The 20,339-nt window shown below is 40.1% G+C and overlaps 1 protein-coding gene across 2 annotated transcripts in view; it reads right to left on the bottom strand.

The window, feature by feature from the left end:
- Nucleotides 1-5,882: 5,882 nt before the first annotated feature.
- Nucleotides 5,883-20,339, bottom strand: part of LRRC66 (leucine rich repeat containing 66) — a 45,881-nt gene continuing 31,424 nt past the window's right edge. For both annotated transcript variants that reach the window (XM_058298786.1, XM_012526005.4), the window contains exons 3-5: nucleotides 19,595-19,764; nucleotides 13,065-13,254; nucleotides 5,883-11,855 (exon numbers count right to left, since the gene is read on the bottom strand). In XM_058298786.1, coding sequence (XP_058154769.1) covers nucleotides 10,180-11,855; nucleotides 13,065-13,254; nucleotides 19,595-19,764 — 2,036 coding nt within the window. In that variant the 3' untranslated portion in view covers nucleotides 5,883-10,179. The remainder of the gene's footprint in view (nucleotides 11,856-13,064; nucleotides 13,255-19,594; nucleotides 19,765-20,339) is intronic.

The raw sequence follows: 20,339 nt of genomic DNA, 5'->3' as shown, positions 1-20,339 counted from the left end.
GCTATTAGGATTATTATTGGGTGTGCATTGAATCTGTAAATCAGTTTGGGTAAAATTGGCATCTGAACAATATTTAGTCTTCCAATCCATGAACACAAAATGCCCTTCCATTTATTTAAGTCTTCTTCAGTTTCTTTTAGCAATTATTTGTAGATTTCTGAGTACAGGTCCTTTATGTCCTTGGTTTATTTCTAAATATTTGATTCTTTAAGTTGCTATTATAAATGGAATTTTTTTTCTGATTTCCTCCTCAGATTGCACATGAGTAGTGTATAGAAACGATATTGATTTTTACATATTAATCTTGTATTCTGCCACTTTGCTGAACTCTTCTATTTATTCTAGTAGCTTTGTTGTGGATTTTTCAAGATTTTCTAGACATAGGATCATGTCATCTTCGAATAGTGAAAGTTTTACTTCTCCCTTTCCTATTTGGGTACCTTATATTTCTTTGTCTAATTGCTCTAGCTGGAATGTCTAGCACAATACTGAGTAATAATGGTGACTGTGGGCATCCTTGTCTTGTTCCTGATCTCAGTGGGAAAGCTTTCAGTCTTTCACCATTGAGTGTAACACTAGTTGTAGGTTTTTCATATATGTACTTTCCATATTGAGAAGGCTTCCTTCTATTCCTGCATCTTGGAGTGTTTTTTTTTTTATTATTTTTTATCAAGAAAGTGTGCTGTATTTTGTCAAATGCCTTTTCTGTATCAATAGAGAGGATAATGTGATTTTTCTTCTTCAATTTATCAGTGTGGTTTATTACACTAATTGATTTTCTTGTATTGAAGCACCCTTGCATATCTAGGATAAAACCCACTTGATTGTGGTTGTAATAGTCAGCCAAAGGGATGCTGATGCAAAATACCAGAAATCTCACTTTTATAAAGGGTATATATTTGGGTTGTAAAAACTTACAGTTACCAGACCACAAAGCATAAGTTACTTCCCTCATCAAAGTCTGTTGCCACGTGTTGGAGCAACACGTGTCTGCAAGGATTCAGGCTTCATGGGTTCTTCTCTTCTTCTGGACTTGTTTCTCTCTGGGCTCAGCTGCTTCACTCTCTCCACAAGGCCTGCTGTAGGCTATCAAGCAAACAGCTCATCTCTCTTCCGGGGGCTTTTGCAGTATCTAATGGAGCCTTTCTCCTTCCTCACATATCTGCTTCTGTGTGTGTTTACTTTTCTGGGCTCCAGGATCAAAACTCCAACCTCCCTTCTCTGCAGTGCAGTTTCTCTGCCAAGGGGATGGGGACTCAATGTCCAACTGCCGTGGCCCAATCAAAGCCTCAATCATTATTTGATCAAGTAAAAATGAAACCTCTGAATCCAATATAGTCTAATATACCCAGAGGAACAGACCAGTTCACAAACATAATCCAATATCTATTTTTGGAATTCATACACAATATCAAACTACTACAGTGGTATATAATTCTTTTAATGTGCTTTTAGATTCTGTTTATAAGTATTTTGTTGAGGATTTTTGCATCACTATTCAATAGAGATATTGGGCTGTAATTTTTTTTTATAGTAACTTTATCTGGTTTTGGTATTAAGGTGATGTTGGCTTCATAGAATGAGTTTGGTAGCATTCTTCCATGTTTAATTTTTTTGGAAGAGCTTGAACAAGATCGCCATTAGTTCATCTTTGAAAGATTGGTAGAATTCACCTGTAACCATCTGATCCTGGGCTTTTCATCTTTGGGAGGTTTTTAATGACTGTTTCAATCTCTTCACTTGTGATTGGTTTGTTGAGGTCTTCTATTTCTTTTAAAGTCAGTGTAGTGGTTCATGTATTTCTGGGAATTTGCCTGTCTCATCTACATTTTCTAGTTTTTTGGCGTACAATTGTTCGTAGTATCCTCTTATGAACTCTCTTATTCCTACAGGGTCAGGGGTAATGCCCTCCCCCCCCCCCCCACTTCTGATTTTATTTATTAGTATTTTCTTTTTTTCTTTGTCAAACTAGCTAAGGGTTTGTCCATTTTGTTGATCTTCACAAAGAAGCAACACTTGGTTTTGTTGATTCTATTGTTTGTTTACTTTTTTCTTTGTTCTTGATTTCATTTATTTCTACTCTGTTCTTTACTATTTCTTTCCTTTGGGTTCATTTGGGATTAGTTTGCTCTACTTTTTCTAGTTCTTCCAGGTATGCAGTTAGATTATCAATTTTAGTTCTTTCTTCTTTTTTAATGTAAGCATTGGGGGCTATAAATTTCCCTCTCAGCACTGGCTTTACAGTGTCCCATAGGACACTCATTTTCATTCATCTCAAGATATTTTTAAAATTTTCTTGCACTTTCTTTTTTGACCCATTGATTGTTTAAGAGTGTGTTGTTTCATCTCCATATATTTATGAATTTTCTTTTCCCATCCATTATTGATTTCCAGGTTAATTCTGTTATGATTAAAGAAAATGTTTTGTATAATTTCAAGCTTTTAAAATTTATTAACATTTGTCTTGTGACCCAACATATGGGCTATTTTGGAGAAGGATCCATGAGCATTTGAAAAGAATGTATATCCTGCGGTTTTGGGGTGCAATGCTCTATAAATGTCTTTTGGGTCTAGTTCATTTATCATATTATTCAAGCTCTCTGTTTCTTTATTTATCCTCTGCCAGATGTTCTATCCAATAGTGAAGGTGGTGTATTGAAATCTCCAACTATTATTGTAGAAACATCTATTTCTCACTTCAGCTTTGCCAGGGTGTGCCTCATGTATCTTGGGGCATTGAGGTTAGGTGCATAAATATTTAGAATAGTTATTTCTTGTTGAATTATCCCTTTTATTTATATATAATGTCCTTCTTCATCCTTATAACAGCTTTGCATTTAAAATCTATTTTGTATGATATTAGTACCACTACTCTAGCTCTTTTTTGGTTACTTCCAAACTTTGAATTTTAACCTGGTTGTGTCCTTACATCTGAGGTGAGTCTCTTGGAGAAAACATATACTATTTTATACATTCTATCACTCTGTGTCATTTGATTGGGGAGTTCAAGCCATTAATATTCAATGTTATAACTATAAATCCTTTCAGGCTGCAGCACTCCCTTTTGTATCTCTCATAATTCTGGTCTTTTGGTAACATATTCTATTAGTTTTTGTTTGTCTCTGAAGACTTTGAACTCCTCTTCATTTTTGAAGGACAGCTCTGCTGGATACAGAATTCTTGGCTGGCAGTTTTTCTCTTTCAATATCTTAAATACATCATACCACTTTCTTCTTTTCTCCATGGCTTCTGATGAAAGTTTGGCACTTAATATTATTGAGTTTCCCTTGTATGTGATGCTTTGTTTTTCTCTTGCTTTCAAAATATTCTCTTTATCTCTGATATTTGTCATTCTGAATAGTAGGTGTCTTGGGGTAGGTCTTTTCATGCTTATTCTGTTTGGGGTGCATTGTCCTTCTTGGATATTGATATTTATATCCATCATAAGGGTAGGGAAGGTTTCAGTCATTATATCCTCAAATATTCTTTCTGCCCCTTTTCCTTTTTCTTCTCTTTCTGGGACACCTATAATGCATATGTTTTTGTGTTTTGCATTATCATTCAATTCCCTGATACTCTGTCCCATTTTTTCCATTCTCTTCGCTTTGTTCTCCTGTCTTTTCCAGTTCATATGTTCTGTCTTCAAAATCACTAGTTCTGTCTTCAGGCAATTCAAATCTGCTCTTATGTGCCTCTAAAGTATTTTTTATTGTATTTTTTTGAAGATACATAGATCGCCAAAAATGTTACACTAAAAAATATAAGAGGTTCTCACATACCCCATCTCCCCCCCTCCACTCTTCCCACATCAACAACCTCTTTCATCATTGTGGCACATTCACTGCATTTGGTGAATACATTTTGGACCACTGCTGCACCACATGGATTATAGTTAACATTGTAGTTTACACTCTCCCCCAGTCCATTCAGTGGGTTATGGCAGGATATGTAATGTCCAGCATCTGTCCCTGCAATATCATTTAGGATAACTCCAAGTCCCGAAAATGCCCCCACATCACATCTCTTCTTCCCTCTCCCTGTCCTCAGCAACTAACGTGGCCACTTTCTCCACATCAGTGCCATAATTTCTTCCATTACTACTCACAATAGTTCTATAGTAGAATACCAGTAAGTCCACTCTAATCCATATTTTATTCCTCCATCCTGTGGGCTCTGGGATGGTGATATATTTTTAATCTCATTCATCATGTCTTTCATTCCCATAAGGTCTGTTACTTTTCTTTGCAGACTTTCAAATTGTTCTTTATGTCCACCCAGTGTTTTCTTATTATCCTTTATCTCTTTAGTCATATTTTCTTTCAATTCTTTAAACTGATTTAGGAGAGTTATGTGATTATCATTGACTAATTGTCTTGAATCCTGAATCTCTTCAGGATATTTTATTTGTTCCTTTGGCTGGGCCATCTCTCTCTGTTTCCTAGTATGGCTTGTAATTTTTTGTTGATGTCTAGGCATCTGATTCATTGGTGAATTTACTCTGATGGCCAATTTCTCTCTCTTGCTTGCTGTCATTTTTTCAAAGCTCTTCCTTGATATTTGGTTCAACTTATCCTAAATCTTAAAGACTTGCCAAGCTTAAGTTACCAAAATTGTGCCAGGGACATACTAATGGATTGCAGACTTTCTCCCAGGGGTGGGGTAAAGAGAGCTCTAAAAGCAGTTTTTCTCCATGCAGTTTCCAGACTGGCCAGCAGACAGCTGTCATTGGAACACCTTGCCAAGGGATTGTATTTCTCTCAGGTTTCCTTTGTTTTCATCTGGCCAGAGCTGAGATTCAAAGCGGCCCCCACTGGATGAATTCTTTGAAGAAAAACCCTTGACCTCCCCTCCTTTTCCCTTTTAACAGCTGACAGGGAAGACGATGTCTGCTCCCCTCTCAGTCAGCTGCAATGAGCCAGGGGTTTACCCCTACTGAGTATCTTGGGGCTGGAGGAGGGGAGCCCTTCCTGGCAGTTGGGAGGTTTAATAACTCACAGTTGTTGTTTCAGCTTCTTTATTTTATTTTATTTTTTTAAACTTTATTTTATTTATTTATTTATTTCTCCCCCCTTCCCCCCCACCCCCCAGCCCCAGTTTTCTGTTCTCTGTGTCTATTTGCTGCGTCGTCTTCTTTTGTCTGCTTCTGTTGTTGTCAGCAGCACAGGAATCTGTGTTTCTTTTTGTTGTGTCATCTTGTTGTGTCAGCTCTCCTTGTGGGTGGCACCATTCTTAGGCAGGCTGCACTTTCTTTCACACTGGGCGGCTCTCCTTATGGCTCTCCTTGTGCATGGGGCTCCCCTACATGTGGGACACCCCTGCGTGGCATGGCACTCCTTGCGTGCATCAGCACTGCACATGGGCCAGCTCCATACAGGTCAAGGAGGCCCGGAGTTTGAACTGTGGACCTCCCTTGTGGTAGATGGACACCCTAACCACTGGGCCAAGTCCGCTTCCATTTCAGCTTCTTTATTTCTCTGTCCCTCACTCTCCTGGGAGTTGTGAAGCACTGTCCTGGTCTGCTGACCCCCAAAGCATATCACTCAGGCAGCTTTTGATTCTTTCCCCATTGTTTTTTTTGAGAGATCTGAGCTTTATCTGCCTAATCCAAGGCCATCCTCTCACAATCTCCTTGGTTGTTTAAAGTTTTAGGCAATTTTGTGGAATGTTTGAAAATCTTCAAATAGTTGCCCTCAAATGTCACTCAGGTCAGGCAACTTTAGCCAAGCTTACATTAGGAATATCAAGAGGGGTTTAAAAAAAATTTTTTTTTACAGAAACTAGAGGCTTACTGAGAAATATGGCTGCTTAAATGCAATACCTATGATGCTTATGCCGTATTACCAGAAACTTTCTTTGGAAATCTGAACAAAAACAAACAAAAATAGTCAAAAACTGTATTTTTATTTTCTCTCTGCTGAAGAAATAGAAAGTAATTTTCCACGTTACAAAATCACTGCCAGCTCTAAGTTGTGACTGTCATCTTCATAGATTATCTGAATTGAATTTCATCCAACCAGTTGGAAATTGGCCAGTAGAATAAAGAATCTCTGGTAGTTCTCAATCAAGTCATTTGAAGCCTTGTTTCTTCTACAATACACAAATGGTACAGTGGAGGCCCAAGAACAGAAGGAAGGGGATGAGTCTAGATGACTGGAATGAGGTGAGAAAAGTTCACAGAAGAGGTGACCCTGAAACAGAGTCTTGGAAGGAGAGTAGATATTTGCCAGGGAGGTGAGGTAGGGCATAATGGAGAGGCCTAATGTACAACCTAGAAAACAGACAGCAGTGTGGCTCAAGGGTTGGGAGAATGGCACCATCAGGTGCATGTTTAATTGCATGCAGTTTGGTAGGCTGGCTTGGAAAAATAAGCTGCATGGATAAGGAGGGCCAGATCACACGTATTCTTGTACACCATATGAAAGAGTTTGCTCTTTCACTCACGTGTCCTATAAAAGAATGTATTGAGAACCTACTAAATGCCAGGCTTTGGGGAGACTGACACAATTTTTTGCTCTCATGGAACTCATAGTATAAAAGGGAGACAGATATTAAGCAAATAATCACACACATAATTATTTAATTTTACTCATTATCAGCTTTCTTCTGATGTGTAATGAGAGACTTTGTAACTTAGTCCAAAAAAGGCTCCCCTGAGGAAATGACACTTTAGCTGAGACCTCAGTAGGAACTAGAATGCTAAAGGAGAGGTGGTTTGGGTGGGACTGGAAAGGGCATTTAGGCTGATACAACATAGGTAAAGGTCAGGAGATGGAGTTATGTGGAACTTTAGAGAAAAAGAAAAGCCAGTGGCCTATTGATGGACCTTAATCAGGGGAGCTGTGTGCTCATTTTTGCATTTTAGAAACTACCCCCTGGCTGTACTGTGGGGAATAATAATGGGAGGTAGGATGGGAAGTAAAGAAACCCGTCAGTGTGCTTTTATGGTAGCTCTGGTGGGAGTGTCAAGGGGAGAGCTAAAGCTATGGCAGTGTAAACAGAAAGGATGAAAGCAATTTGACAGATATTTAGGGATTAGAGTTGGCAATTCTAAATGATGAATTAGATGTGGAAATTCAAAAGAATGACTTTCATATTTCTGGATGGAGTGATGGCATGGATAGTGAGATGAAAACACAGACAGAGAATCAGATTTGGTGGGTGGGGAGGATGGGGAGTGAATGAGCTTCATTTTTGGACACACTTAGAAGCGCCTATGGATATGTCCAATAAGCACCTGGATGTGAGTGTAAAGTTCCAGAAAGTTCAAAACTAGAGATACAGAAATGGGAAATGTCAGCATGGTAGGTGGGCCATGACAATTCATAAGCTAATATAGGGAAACTGAATCAAGTGAGAAGACAAGAGGTTCAACGACCAAGCCCTGGGAAATACTTATTTAAAAGGCGAGTGCAGAAAGAGGAGTGAGAAAGACACCTAGAAAGAATGATCAGACAGGTAGAAGAAGAATCAAAAGAACTATGTGCTGGATAGTTTCCATTTGTCCCTCCAAATCCACTCTCTACCCTTCTCCATTCTGTTCTATGCCCTGAAAGGCTGACCACCATGGACTGCTTCAACCAGCTCTTCTGCCCTCTAGCTTCCAGCTGGGCCAGTCAATGGGAGGTATTGTCATGAATTTTAAGAGTGGGGAGAGAGAAGCTGAGGTGTTTATTCCCTTGACTTCCCACTGGACTGTGGGTTGTTAGTGGCTAGGTTCCCTTATTAAAGGGAGGCTGGTATGCTGGAGCTGTGGAAGAGGGGTTGCCTGACAGGCTCCTGTAACTGATGCTACCTTGTTTCTTCAGGTCTGAGGGTAGTAAAGGCTTTCACTTTTACTAGCCGTTTGGTCCTTCACCTTCCCTTAATCCTGGTCAGACCTTTGCAAATTAAACCTTTCCAGTCATCCCTATTTCTTGTCATTTGTATCCTGCCAGGACCCTCAGATTTACGGAGTTTAATTCCAAAAGCCACAGAAAGGAGTTTCAAGGTGGGAGTGGTCAACAGTGTCAAATGCTGTGGACATTGTACTTGATGAAGACTGGAAAGAGTCCATTGTCATAGCAGCTGGAAGTTGTTGGTGACCTCTACCAGTGCGGGTTAAAGGAAGGGAGGGGCTGAAGCCTGATCACAGTGGTCTAAAGAATGACTGGGCAGTTGCTGACCTTTCTTTAGGGAATCTGAAAATGGCAGAGAAGAAGATGGTATCATGAGGGAGCAGCAGGGTGCAGTTTATTTCATTGTAGTGTTACAGAACTTGAGCATGCTGATAGCCTGTGCGAAGGAGCCGTTAGAAAAGGAGAGCTTAAAAGTGCAAGAATGGGAAATATTAATGGATCCATACCCAGCAAGATCAGAGTGGAGGGATTATTAGCCTTGCCTGAAGAATACTGACTTCTTGGATTAGAGGAAAGGAGAGAGGGAAGATATGACTATAAAAACTTTACAGCTATGGGGGAGAGGAGTGAGAGAGTTTGAAAGTAAAGATTACAAAGAATGACTGAGGAGCTAGAACCCACAGGACTAGCGGTGATAACAAGTGGTGGCATGATGGCCTGACTTTAATCTGAAGCCAATCGCCCGATCCTCCACCTTACTCTACCCTAAATAAACACACTCTATGTAAGAATAGGGTGCTTGATATGCAAACACTGGCTTAACATTAATTGTCTGCTCCCTGCCAGATTTCCATACCTAAACCTCTCTGGGTATAAATATTCAGCAATTTCTACTGTACAGAGCTTAGAGACTAATTAGATGTGGGAAAGGAAAGAGGAGAAGCTGCAGATAAGTCAGACATTTTAACTGGCTTTCCGAGATGAATATCATGGTACTTTTGACTAAGAAAGGAAATATGGAAAGTCGTATTTGTGAAGGGCTGAGAATGTGGGCCTAGAACTTGGGAGGAGGGTTGTCATGCAGATCTGGCATCATCTGTAGAGAGGTAAGGCAGTGGGAACATGAAGAAATACAGAGAATAGATCCTTAGGGAATGCTTTCTTTAAGAAGACAAGCAGAGGAGAAGTTCCAAAAAGGAATATAGGAAAATGTCATAGGAATAGCAGGGTAAATAGAAGAATACAGCTTATGGGATCCCAGATTGGATCTGTATCTGTTGTAGCTGACTGGCAAATTAAGACAACCAAGGAAGGGCTAGACAAGAACAATGGTGAAATGTCTTTTCTTTACAGAAAACATCACTTCTTTTCTTGAAAATTTATTTTTAAATTTACAGTTAGATGTAAAATGTGTTCTTTTTAAAATTTAACTTTTTTCTCATTTTTAAAACTTTTTATTTTGAAATAGTTTTAAATTTACAGGACGGTTGCAAAAATAAAATAATACAAAACCCATACAGAGAACTCCAACATAGCCCCCCTTAGATACCCAGATCCACCAACTTTTAGGGTATGCCTTTCTATATAACAGTAAAAGTATTTATAATTTCCCTGAACTTTTCTAATTTTGCAGTTTTGTGGTCAACCTCCAAAAATTTGTGTTCATCTTTGTGCAGAATTCATTAAAATCTGTTTGGCATTTACATCTAAATGCTTTGATACATACTAAAATTGTTATTTGAATTCCCTTTGATTATCAAGTTGCACATCCTTGTCATTGTTGTAGTAGAATTGTTCCTCACATAGCGAGCCAAATCCCATCAGATGGAATTAAGTATAAAAGTGAGAATCCATCTTTTACTAACTGCAACAGATTGTCCTCTGCATATTTACTTCAATCCCCATCATTGACGTGTTCTTGCATTAAGTGAACTGGCTTTATTTGGAAGCTTTTATTATAATGGTAACTGGCTCTTTGAAACATCTTCAAAATATTTCCTCCGTCCTCTTTCACACTGAAGAGCAGGTTCATCACCTTAGGACTGTAACAACTGTGCTCAGCTTATAACCTTCCTGGACTCATAGCCTTCAGGTGAACATACAGACTTCTCATTCGAATGTGTCTATGATCTTCGATCCCATGTCATCCCCTTGGGAATCTTGTGAGGGTCTTATGCTTTCCCCTGCAGTGATCTGGAGAGGACTATCTTTTTAAATTGTATCTGTTCCCTGAAGGAAAGATTCATATGTACAAATACTTGAGTTTCTTTTGGGCAGGAACTCTTATCAGGATCTGAGGGAACTTCAGCGGAACATGGTGGTGTTTGTGGTGAATTATCCACATTTAACATTCTAAGTCTCTCAGTGAACATTGCCATTCTACTGCCTCTGACTGAAAAGCTGTGACATAATCACAAATGAATGTATCTGAAATCTCATCACTTAAAGGACTGTTTCCCAGTGATCTGGTTACGGTCATTGGATCCTCAGAATTATTGGTGTTAGAGGCACTTTTCTGATGAATCTCAGACAACTCAGAGTCTGGCCCAGAAATGAGAGATTTTTCAAAATGATCTTCCTGATACCCACATTTCCACGGAATCCTCTGCAAGGTGATGCTGTCCTCAAGACTCTCTACTGCCTTAACATTGCCTTCCCTTGCCCCTGAGTTCTCTTCCTCCAGTGGCTCCCCGGCCCTACAACTCTCTTCACCATGTGCCTCTTCATCAGACACATTCCTTGCATCCTCTGAACTTAGAGTAAATAAAGACCCTTCATCAGAATCATAATTGGTACCCAACTCAGACTGAGTGTCAGAAGGTGCAGAGCTCTGCATTGGTGCCTTGTTAGCAGGAGTGATGTGGCCGTCATTGCTCCATTGGGGAGGAAAGACTGATGGCTCTGTATCTTCTGGGTTACTGTGTGTGGTTGCACTGTAGCAGGCTGAAAGATCTTCCTTGACACTAGCCACCTGGGAACTTTGCAGCTGTGTGTGCAGAGAATTCATATAAGTGCTCCCTTGCCTTTCCTTGGAAAATTCTACCCATGAGCCTGCAGTGTCTGAAGGCTCAGTACCCCATCCTTCCTCATTGTTTCCAGTGCTCTGTGATTTTGTATATGTTTGCATTCTGGAGAGAAAAGCTGTCATTTTTTTGGAGAGTGATGGGTCTAATCCCTGAGAATCATCATGGATTGGACCAGAGCCAGTTTGTAATCTGCCAGCTACTGAAGAGATGCCTATTGGAGGCTCACTGAGAGAGTTTTCCTGGGCAACAGTTTCATAAATTAATTCTGTGAGACTATCATTCCTATACATGTGATCCTGTGCTGCTGAAATTAGTTCATTATTCTTAGCATTTGGATGTCCGTGGAGAATGAAACAGGCTGCACTGTCATTTGGAAGAGCGGGATCACTTTCATTTCCTGCCCCAGTGTGGGTCCCACATTGTTCTGTTTTCTGCCGGCTGCCAGGCTTTCCATTTGTTCCAAGAGTTCTATTATGAATGACAGCAGCGTATGGGCTTGGCTCTATCACCGAGAATAAGTCTTGGTTCTGATAGAGGTTTGGATCATGCGAAACTTGGTGCAGGTGCCTCGCTGGGTGCTGTATGTTCTCAGCAGCTTCGATTTCATCGTAGATGCCCTCATTTGAATATGCTTTTCCTGAGCCAGGGCTTCTGTCCTGACTCCTTTGTTGCCACAGTCTGTCAACGTAAGGCCTTGTGAAAGCCCCCAGGAAGAAAGCCACGAGGAACGTGATGAACACTGACAGGCAGACCGCCAGGGGTAGGTCCTGGGACACGTCCTCCTCACTGCTGGCTCTTTGAATATCCCGGGCACTTCTAATCCATCTTGGCAGCCGGCTTGGCTTCTCACTGCTAGCGGAACTGATAGGTTCCATCTCCCCCATTTCGGGTTTGCTTGTTATGAGGTTTTTCATATGCCTCAGATTAATGTGTGGAAGGTGGGTCTCGCTGGGAATCCTGCCTTTGGGAATCCACCAGTATGCCTCCTCAGTTTCTGAAAGTTGGGAATGAAAAAAAAAACACAATAAGCAGACACTGAAATAAGACTCCAGCAGTTTTCAAAGCTTCTGTGAGCCTCCTCAGGCCTTATCTAGCTATATTTTATAATGCATATTACATGAAACAGCTTACAAGAAAGCTTTGTAAGAAACAGCTTTAAAACATTTTGCTTTCCGTCTAAGGCCAACCAAATGTACATAGCTCAATGCACATTTACAAATGACTGTCAGGCTTAGGTCAGCTGCTCATAGGCCCAGGAGGCTACGTTTCCTGCCTGGCAGCTACCCAGCCAAGGTAGAAGCCAGACTGGAGGAGGGACAGCCATCTCGCTTCTCCTTGCTCCACACATTCCATTAGCACCCCATAGATAGATCTGTCTTGGCCCTACCCATATTTGCATTTTCATCTCCACATTGTTCCCCACTGTTTGTAAATAGCAAGAATATTTGGGTTTCTCTACTTGTTCCTGATATTCTGCTCTCCACACTCAGAATCCCAGTTGTGGCTTTTACAAAAGAATGAAACAAAGTGTGACTGACAATCTTAAGACTTCTCTTTGACCTTCATGGATTTCTTCTAAGCATGGTCATGTTTCTACTTTAATGGCAGTCCTGAATAGAACAAAGTTCAGCTCTCATTAAAAAAAAAAACTCCTGACTTTCCATTTAGTAGTTTGAGATTAAGCCAAGATAGTTAACAGTGAATAAAAATTCCAGAATGTTCAACCCCAGTAACATACTCTAGCAATTTGGGAGAGTGGCAGAGAACAAATTAAAGTAAATATACTTAAAAAATATGTATGTTTTGTATATGTACAGGATCACACTTTTAGAGTGTTAGCAAGCTTTTAAAATGATGTTACAAATTTTAAAAGTACATTCTTTGATCAATTATTTGTTAAAAATTAGGATAAAAAATTGACATTTTTGAGCTTTAGGTCAAAATCTCTCCTAGTGAACGTTCTGTTCTTGACCAAATCCAATTGTTTCTGAGCAATTTGGACTATGTTTCTTTGACCACATACAGGAAATCATTCATGAACTGAGGAAAACAGTCACCAACAATTATTCTATGATGCAGCTCAAGACTGACTGATGCTATAGGTCAGCATCCTTGCTTTCAGGGAGACCATCATTGTTTTGAGACTAAATTTTTCTGTTCAAATGGAATCATTTCAGAGAAAGAAGAGGTACTACTGACTTACCTTTAGACTTATTGCAAATTACATTCCACTTTTTCCTCCAGGATTCAGAAATGAAATCTTGGAAGCCTCTGATGCTATAGTCACACTGCCATTCGTTATCAGCCAAGTCAACCTCCAGCTGGGGAAGTTCTAGAGCAATGACCATCATTGGTAGGATGGTGGTCAGAGCATTGTTGCTGAGGTCTACAACCTGCTTGAGAAGAAACAAAGTTAGGTGGAATCTATCACTAAGGCCATTTAGAGACAAAATAAACAAGTTAGAGTAAGGTATTGTTTATGTCTCTATAGAGGCAATATGAATCTGGCAATGAACTTGAGGGTCAGAGACTATGGGATTTTAATACCTATTCTGCTTCTAACAACTTTGTGAACCTCAGCAAACTGGTGAATCTCTGTGGATCTACCTTCCAGAGATATGAGGATTAAGTGTGAAAGCTCTAAGAATGGTAATTCTACTAGCTGACCAATCATTTTCCCTTCCTTCTTTCCAATGTGTTGTAATTAGTACTGTTATATATAATTTAGACTACTATATGTTATCAAAGTCTAGAATTTCTCGAGGCACTGTGATCTTGAAATTGGCAAAAAATACTGAGTGACAGTAAGGACACAAAACACAGAAGAATTGTAGTTGACCAGAAATGCAAAGAGAGCTCTTTTGCAAGTATTATCTCAAGACGAGTAAATTTTCTGCTTCTCTGGCTGTGCAGTTCATGCAAGATGACTAATTATTCTAGTCTAATCTGAAATGAAGGCAAAACTGGGAAACAAAAAAATATTCAGTGGCTTTAGAACTGCAAAGCAAGACCTTCTGGAAGGTGGACATGGCTCTGGCATGATATAGCTGGGAAAACATAGGTTATGTGTAGCTCTACCTACCATTCGCAAAGGCATGGCCTTGTGCTAGGCACTCCCCTGGTGCTTTTCATACATTATCTCTATTCCTCCCAACAACTCTCTCGTTTTGTCCTTTAATGGAGGAGGAAATTGTGTTAGACCACACTAGTTTTCCCACATAGCCCCTGGCACAGGGGACTAGTACATAGTAAATCCTGGTGAAAGGAATGAATGAGTGAAATGGTAGAACTGAGATCTGATCTGATGCCATAGCTGTGTGCATTCCACTACAAAACAACCCTCCTGGAGTTGGCACCTCCACCTAGTTGGGGTGAAGTGCTAGGAAGAGCAGGTCTGGAGTATAAGGCTCCAGATGGGTCATGGCATTAGGGTTGGGGGAGTATTATTAGGAGAAAAGAAAATCATAAAAAAACAACTTCAAGCCTTGCTTGAAAGAAAAGGAAGAAGGCTATGAGTCAAAGCCAGAGATGACTAAATGTTATCAAGGCCAATCACTTTAAAATACCAGGGAAAAAAATTCAGCCTTAATAGTATGGGTTACATAAATTCCTATGAAGAGCTAGTTCAAACAAACAATCAAACTATGCCATAAATAAGACCACTACATGTAGAATCAGGATTTGCCCTGAATTTAGGTAGTTAGGGTGACTTGACTCTCAAAGGAAGGTTGCCAAAAATAGGACACAGTAGACTGTGGAATGGAAAAGAAAAACTTCACTTTGGCCTTGCCTTGTCTAGGACCAAGTTGTTTTCTTATGCAATCCTTTTCAATAACAGATTTAAGTAGGTTAATGTTTTTCAGGTAATTTTCTTTTTAGGGCATGTTTACATTTTTTTTTTGTCCTAGCATCTTATTATATTACAAATGGAGGAGAGCAAATTAATAAAATAATTCAGGAGAAATGATCTCTGAAAAACAGATTAAAACAGAATGGTACAAACTGGCTAAAGAAATAGCCACCCACCAGCAGCTGAAGAGATAGTATGTTAAGGAAAGAATAGGAGAATCATACAATGTTGCTACACAAATTAGTGAATCTAAGAAGAATGGGATAAGATTAAGAAATGCAAATTTGAGGCTGCGGACTTGGCCCAGTGGTTAGGGCATCCGTCTACCACATGGGAGGTCTGCGGTTCAAACCCCAGGTCTCCTTGACCAGTGTGGGGCTGGCGGGGCTGGCCCATGCACAGTGTTGATGCGCGCAAGGAGTGCCCTGCCACGCAGGGATGTCCCCCGTGTAGGAGAGCCCACCCCACGTGCAAGGAGCAGCGTGCCCCGCCCCGTAAGGAGAGCCACCCAACGTGAAAGAAAGTGCAGCCTGCCCAGGAATGGTGCCGCACACACAGAGAGGTGACACAACAAGATGACACAACAAAAAGAAACACAGATTTCTGTGCCGCTGACAACAACAGAGGCGGACAAAGAAGACACAGCAAAATAGACACAGAAAACAGACAATGGGGGGCAGGGGGAGAAGGGGAGAGAAATAAATAAATCTTAAAAAAAAAAAGCCAATTTGAAATGTCAATGGAACTTATTTCATTCTTTCTAAACAGGGTGATGAATTTATGCTTCGAAAAATCCATCTGGTTTCTGGAGACATTCCTGCATGGAAAGATATATTGAGTAGTTCAAGTAGTAAATACATCTCCTGAAAGAAAAAGAACATCCATCTGGATATTCAGCTTTCTGGTACCAAATATGTTCAATATGTTCCAAAACCAGTATTTAGAGATATTGCTGAACATGTGGAAGGGATAACAGAGAAGGAGAAATAGTGTGATTCTAGGCAGTTCAAGTGAATTAAGAATTACAGCTGTATTTAAAATACCCTTGGGATTGATTATTAGTTTGCCTAAGGCATCTACTCCTGGTGAACAGCAGAAGATTTATAAAGCACAATAAAAATACGTAGTAGATTAATCAAGGTTGTGGTAGTAAACTCTAGGAATCAGTCCTTCCACCAAAACAACTATTGAACTGGCAGGAATTGTCTGAATCAACTATTTTGAAACTCCAGAGTTTAGAAGAACACCGTGCAGCATCCTAGGAAGATCAGGAGGAAGACACTGGTAAAATGGGGTATATATTGGTAAATTTCACCCTCCCTGCAGTGGCCTCCATTTGCATCCCTCAGCCTCATGTCAGGCAGCAGTGAGGCCTGTAGCTCGGGCTCCTGGTGCAGCTTGCTGGTGCCAATGTGGAAAATAAGGACCTAGTCCTCCAAACTTCAGAGGTGTGAGGTTTCATCACTGATGCCTGCTTTTTATTAGATTCTCTGGATTGCTGAGGGCAGGTTCTGAGGGCTGCCATTGTTCCAGACACCCTTAGGCAAAAGCAGCAGAGAAATCTTAAAGTGATTATATACTTAAAATCATTATGCAATATATTAAATGAGGTTCCCAGGATCTATGACAACCTATTTTGGGTGAATTGGGGGACTTTCTCAAATGCTCTAAATACCTACTATGTTTTCTCTAATGTCCCCTTGAGTGTAGGCAGCATCTTTTTTTTTTTTTTTTTTTTAAAGATTTATTTATTTTATTTTAACTCCCCCCGCCCTCCCCTGGTTGTCTGTTCTCTGTGTCTATTTGCTGCGTCTTGTTTCTTTGTCCGCTTCTGTTGTCGTCAGCGGCATGGGAAGTGTGGATGGTGCCATTCTTGGGCAGGCTGTACTTTCTTTCGCGCTGGGCGGCTCTCTTTATGGGGCGCATTCCTTGCGCGTGGGGCTCCCCTACGCGGAAGACACCCCTGCGTGGCACGGCACTCCTTGCACACATCAGCACTGCGCATGGGCCAGCTGCACATGGGTCAAGGAGGCCCGGGGTTTGAACGTGGACCTCCCATGTGGTAGACGGTCGCCCTAACCACTGGGCCAAGTCTGTTTCCCCCTGACTTGCTTCTAACCGATAGAATATAGCAAAGATGATGGGATGTCACTTTCATGATTACATTGCATGTGATTGTAACTACTCTTCTTTCTAAAACACTCTCTCCTTTGCTGACTTTGAAGCAAGCTGCCATGTTGTGAGCTGCCCTTTGGAGAGTCTCATGTGGCACAGAGTGAGGGCAGCACTTGTTGGACAGCCAGTATGGAACTGAGCCCTTGGTCCAACAGTTCACAGGAACTGAATCCTGCCAACAACTATTGAGCTTGGAAGCAGATCCTTCTCCAGTCAGGCCTTCAAATGAGACTGCAACTTTGACAGTAGTCTCTCAAGAGACTCTGAATCAGAGGACCCTGCTAAACCTTGCTTGGATTCCTGACCTTCAGAACTGTGAGATAATAAATGTGTGTAGTTTTAAGCTGCTAAGTTGTAATTTGTTATGCAGCAATAGGTAACTAGTACACCTATTCAAGACCATTGTGCACTCATTCATTCCTTTGTTTATTCTGCATGTGTTTTTCAATATGTATTATGTACCAGGCATATGCTAAGTACAAGAAAACAAAACAGAAATGATGTGTGTCCTCAAAGAATTTATATAGACTAGTAGAAGGGCTATGGAGATATAGGTATTAACAAATAACCATACCTAAAACTAAATAATTTTAAGTGGATAAGTTTAATGAGGAAAAAGTATAGTAGGTTGTTGTCAGTGTGAGTAAAGGGGGCACCAGTTCAATCCTTGTGGAAGTGACATTAAGTAAAATCTGGATTAATGAGTTAGCTCTTCCAGGCAAAAGCATCAGCAAGTGGGGAGGGCTTGAGGTGAAAATAGAGGCAGGACTGCAAAGGGGGAATGATGTAAAATGCATTTGGAGAGGCAGATGGGGCTGAGCCCTTATTTTAAAATATTAGAAGGATTTTAACCAAGAAGTGGCATAATTGGATTAGTATTTTAAAGGAGTAGTATACTATGGCCATTTTAGAATTTCTAATTATGGCCCCTATTTATATAGGGATTACACTATTCCAAGTGCTGTTCTAAGCACATTAACTATGTTAAAACATTTACTTCTCATAAAATTCTATAAGGAAGGAACTACATTATCTCCATTTTACAGATGAGGAAACTGAGGCACAGAAAGATCTGGTAACTTGCCCAAGATTGTGTGGCTGAAAAGCAGCAAAGACTAGCTTTAACCCTAGGCAACCTGGCTGCAGTCTGCACACCTCGCCACTCCTTCACTAGACTCCCGTCTATAGTCGTGGGACCTAGGGGGCCATCCTGATTGAGCGAGGATGAGGAGGTGGGAGGCTTCTCTTGATGCTATACTTGAGTAGCATTTATATAACAATGGAAAAATATCAGTTGTCTACAGCAACACTATCTAATATAACTGCCATTGGCCACATGGGGTTATTGATCAATTGAAATATTGGGATGTGTAGAGAACACCAGACTTTAAAGACTTGGTACATACACATAAAAAGAATGTGAAATATCTCATTAATAATTTTTATACTGATAACATGTTGTAAAGTAATATTTTGGATATGTTGGGTGAAATAAATACATTATTAAAATGAAATTCACTTGTTCTTTTTACCTTTTTTATCTTTCTGTTTGGTTGCATCATTGTCTTTTTTGGTGTGTCACTTCACCAGGCGCACGTGGGAGTGGGTAGGGGGGTGGGGGGCCTGCGCCTCTCCACACCACGCAGGTCTGGGATGCCTTTTTTCTTTTTTCACCAGGAGGTCCCAGGGATCGAACCTGGGTCCTCCATATAGTAAACGGGAGCTCAATTGCTTGAGCCACAGCAGCTTCCCACTTTCAACTTTTTAATGTTGTCACTAGAACATTAAAAATTACATATGTAGCTCACATTATGTTTGTATTGAACAATGCTGGTCTTTATCAAAGAATGAGGGTGTGTGATGGTGGTTATGGGGGCAGGGAATAAAGCCTTTCCCAAGTCACCTCTGGATTGCCACCACTAGAGGCCAACCTGGTGTGTCTAAAAGAGCCTTAAGGGGAAATTTTACAATTTCCTCCCAAAGATAAAGGGGGTAGAGGAAAATGTGTGGAGAAGCTGCCAAACCTAGAAGAGAGCTTTGGGGGTTCCTCACCCTCAGAGCTTCAGGACATCAGGGAGATGAAATATGTGGCACCCAAGAGACAGGCAGTATGGCTCCAAAATGTGGCAGAGATACCCCAAATGTGCGCTCAATATTTAGAACAGTGTGTTGCAGTAGTAAGTGCTACACAATTTTGAGCTATTATCATTATCATTTATTTTTTTACCATGGCCAATTTGGGAATGGATGCAAAGGGGTCACTGACCTTCAGAGGCCCTGGTAGTCCTGTGTTGTTGACATCTCAGCATTGGTCAGAATGGTTCAGAGCTACCAACCTCCCCAAGAGTTCTAGATGGCAAATGACCTCTGGGGTCTTTGATTGACCTTGCAGTTTAGGGAGGGAGCCTCAATAATAGCTAAGATCTAATTTCTTGTCTCCTGGTATTTGGAAATTTGGAGTTGGATTTAATTTGATTTAGAAAAATAATGTAATAATTCTTGCAGCTATTTGAGTAAAATTCATGCAAATTACTATGGCCTTTGATTTTGAGGCAAGAAAGATACTTCAGATCTTAGAGAATATCTTGAATTAGACGTATCTGTTTTGATTAATAGCCAGTACAACCGGACGTGAAGAAACTCTTTAGTGGAAATATTTTTCTAATGTAATTTTCATAATTAAAATATTATAAAAGTGATATTAGAACCTGTAAGTTTTTGAGGTCCTTGAAGGCTTCTGGGTGAATTCTAAATATCTTGTTGCTTTTTAAATAAAGATTCTCCAGTTGTAGACAGTTATGAAAATCAGTCAAACCAACTTGCGATATCCCATTGAATGACAGATCCAAACTCTGTAATGACTTCAGTGTCCATAGTCCTGTTAAAATTAAAAAGCAACCTGAAATCTAAACTGGTGATATTCACTGCAGCACTTTTTATAATGGTAAAAAATTGGAGACAACCTAAAAGGCCTTCAAAAGAGAAGGGGCTAAATAAATTATGATATATCAATACGATGAAATACTAGGTAGTTGTAAAAGAGAATGATATAGATAAAAATGAACTGACTGAATGTAATCCCAAGGTATAAAGAAAAGATTAAGTGGCAGAACAGTATAACTCCAATGTTTTTGGACAAAGGAGCCATACACAAACACATACATGTATTTTGACCGAACAGAATAAAAGATCTGGAAATAGTAATAATTTACTAATAAGCTAAACCATTATAGTAGCTACATTTAGGAGTAGAATGGTTGAGAGAGATAGGGTGGGGTTAGGGAGGAAATTTGCTTTATTTTATATACTTGAATTCTCTCTTTCAAAGAGCATATGTTTAACAGAGTAACTTGTAAAGAGCATGTCCTATTTTATAATAAAAGCATCAATTAGAAATTGAAGGTGATAAATATTTATTTGGTTAAACTATAATTAAACTGAATATGCTAATCT

This window comes from Dasypus novemcinctus, chromosome 1 (assembly GCF_030445035.2).
Source record: "Dasypus novemcinctus isolate mDasNov1 chromosome 1, mDasNov1.1.hap2, whole genome shotgun sequence".
NCBI lineage: Eukaryota > Metazoa > Chordata > Mammalia > Cingulata > Dasypodidae > Dasypus > Dasypus novemcinctus.
This window is presented reverse-complemented; position numbering and strand designations above follow the sequence as displayed.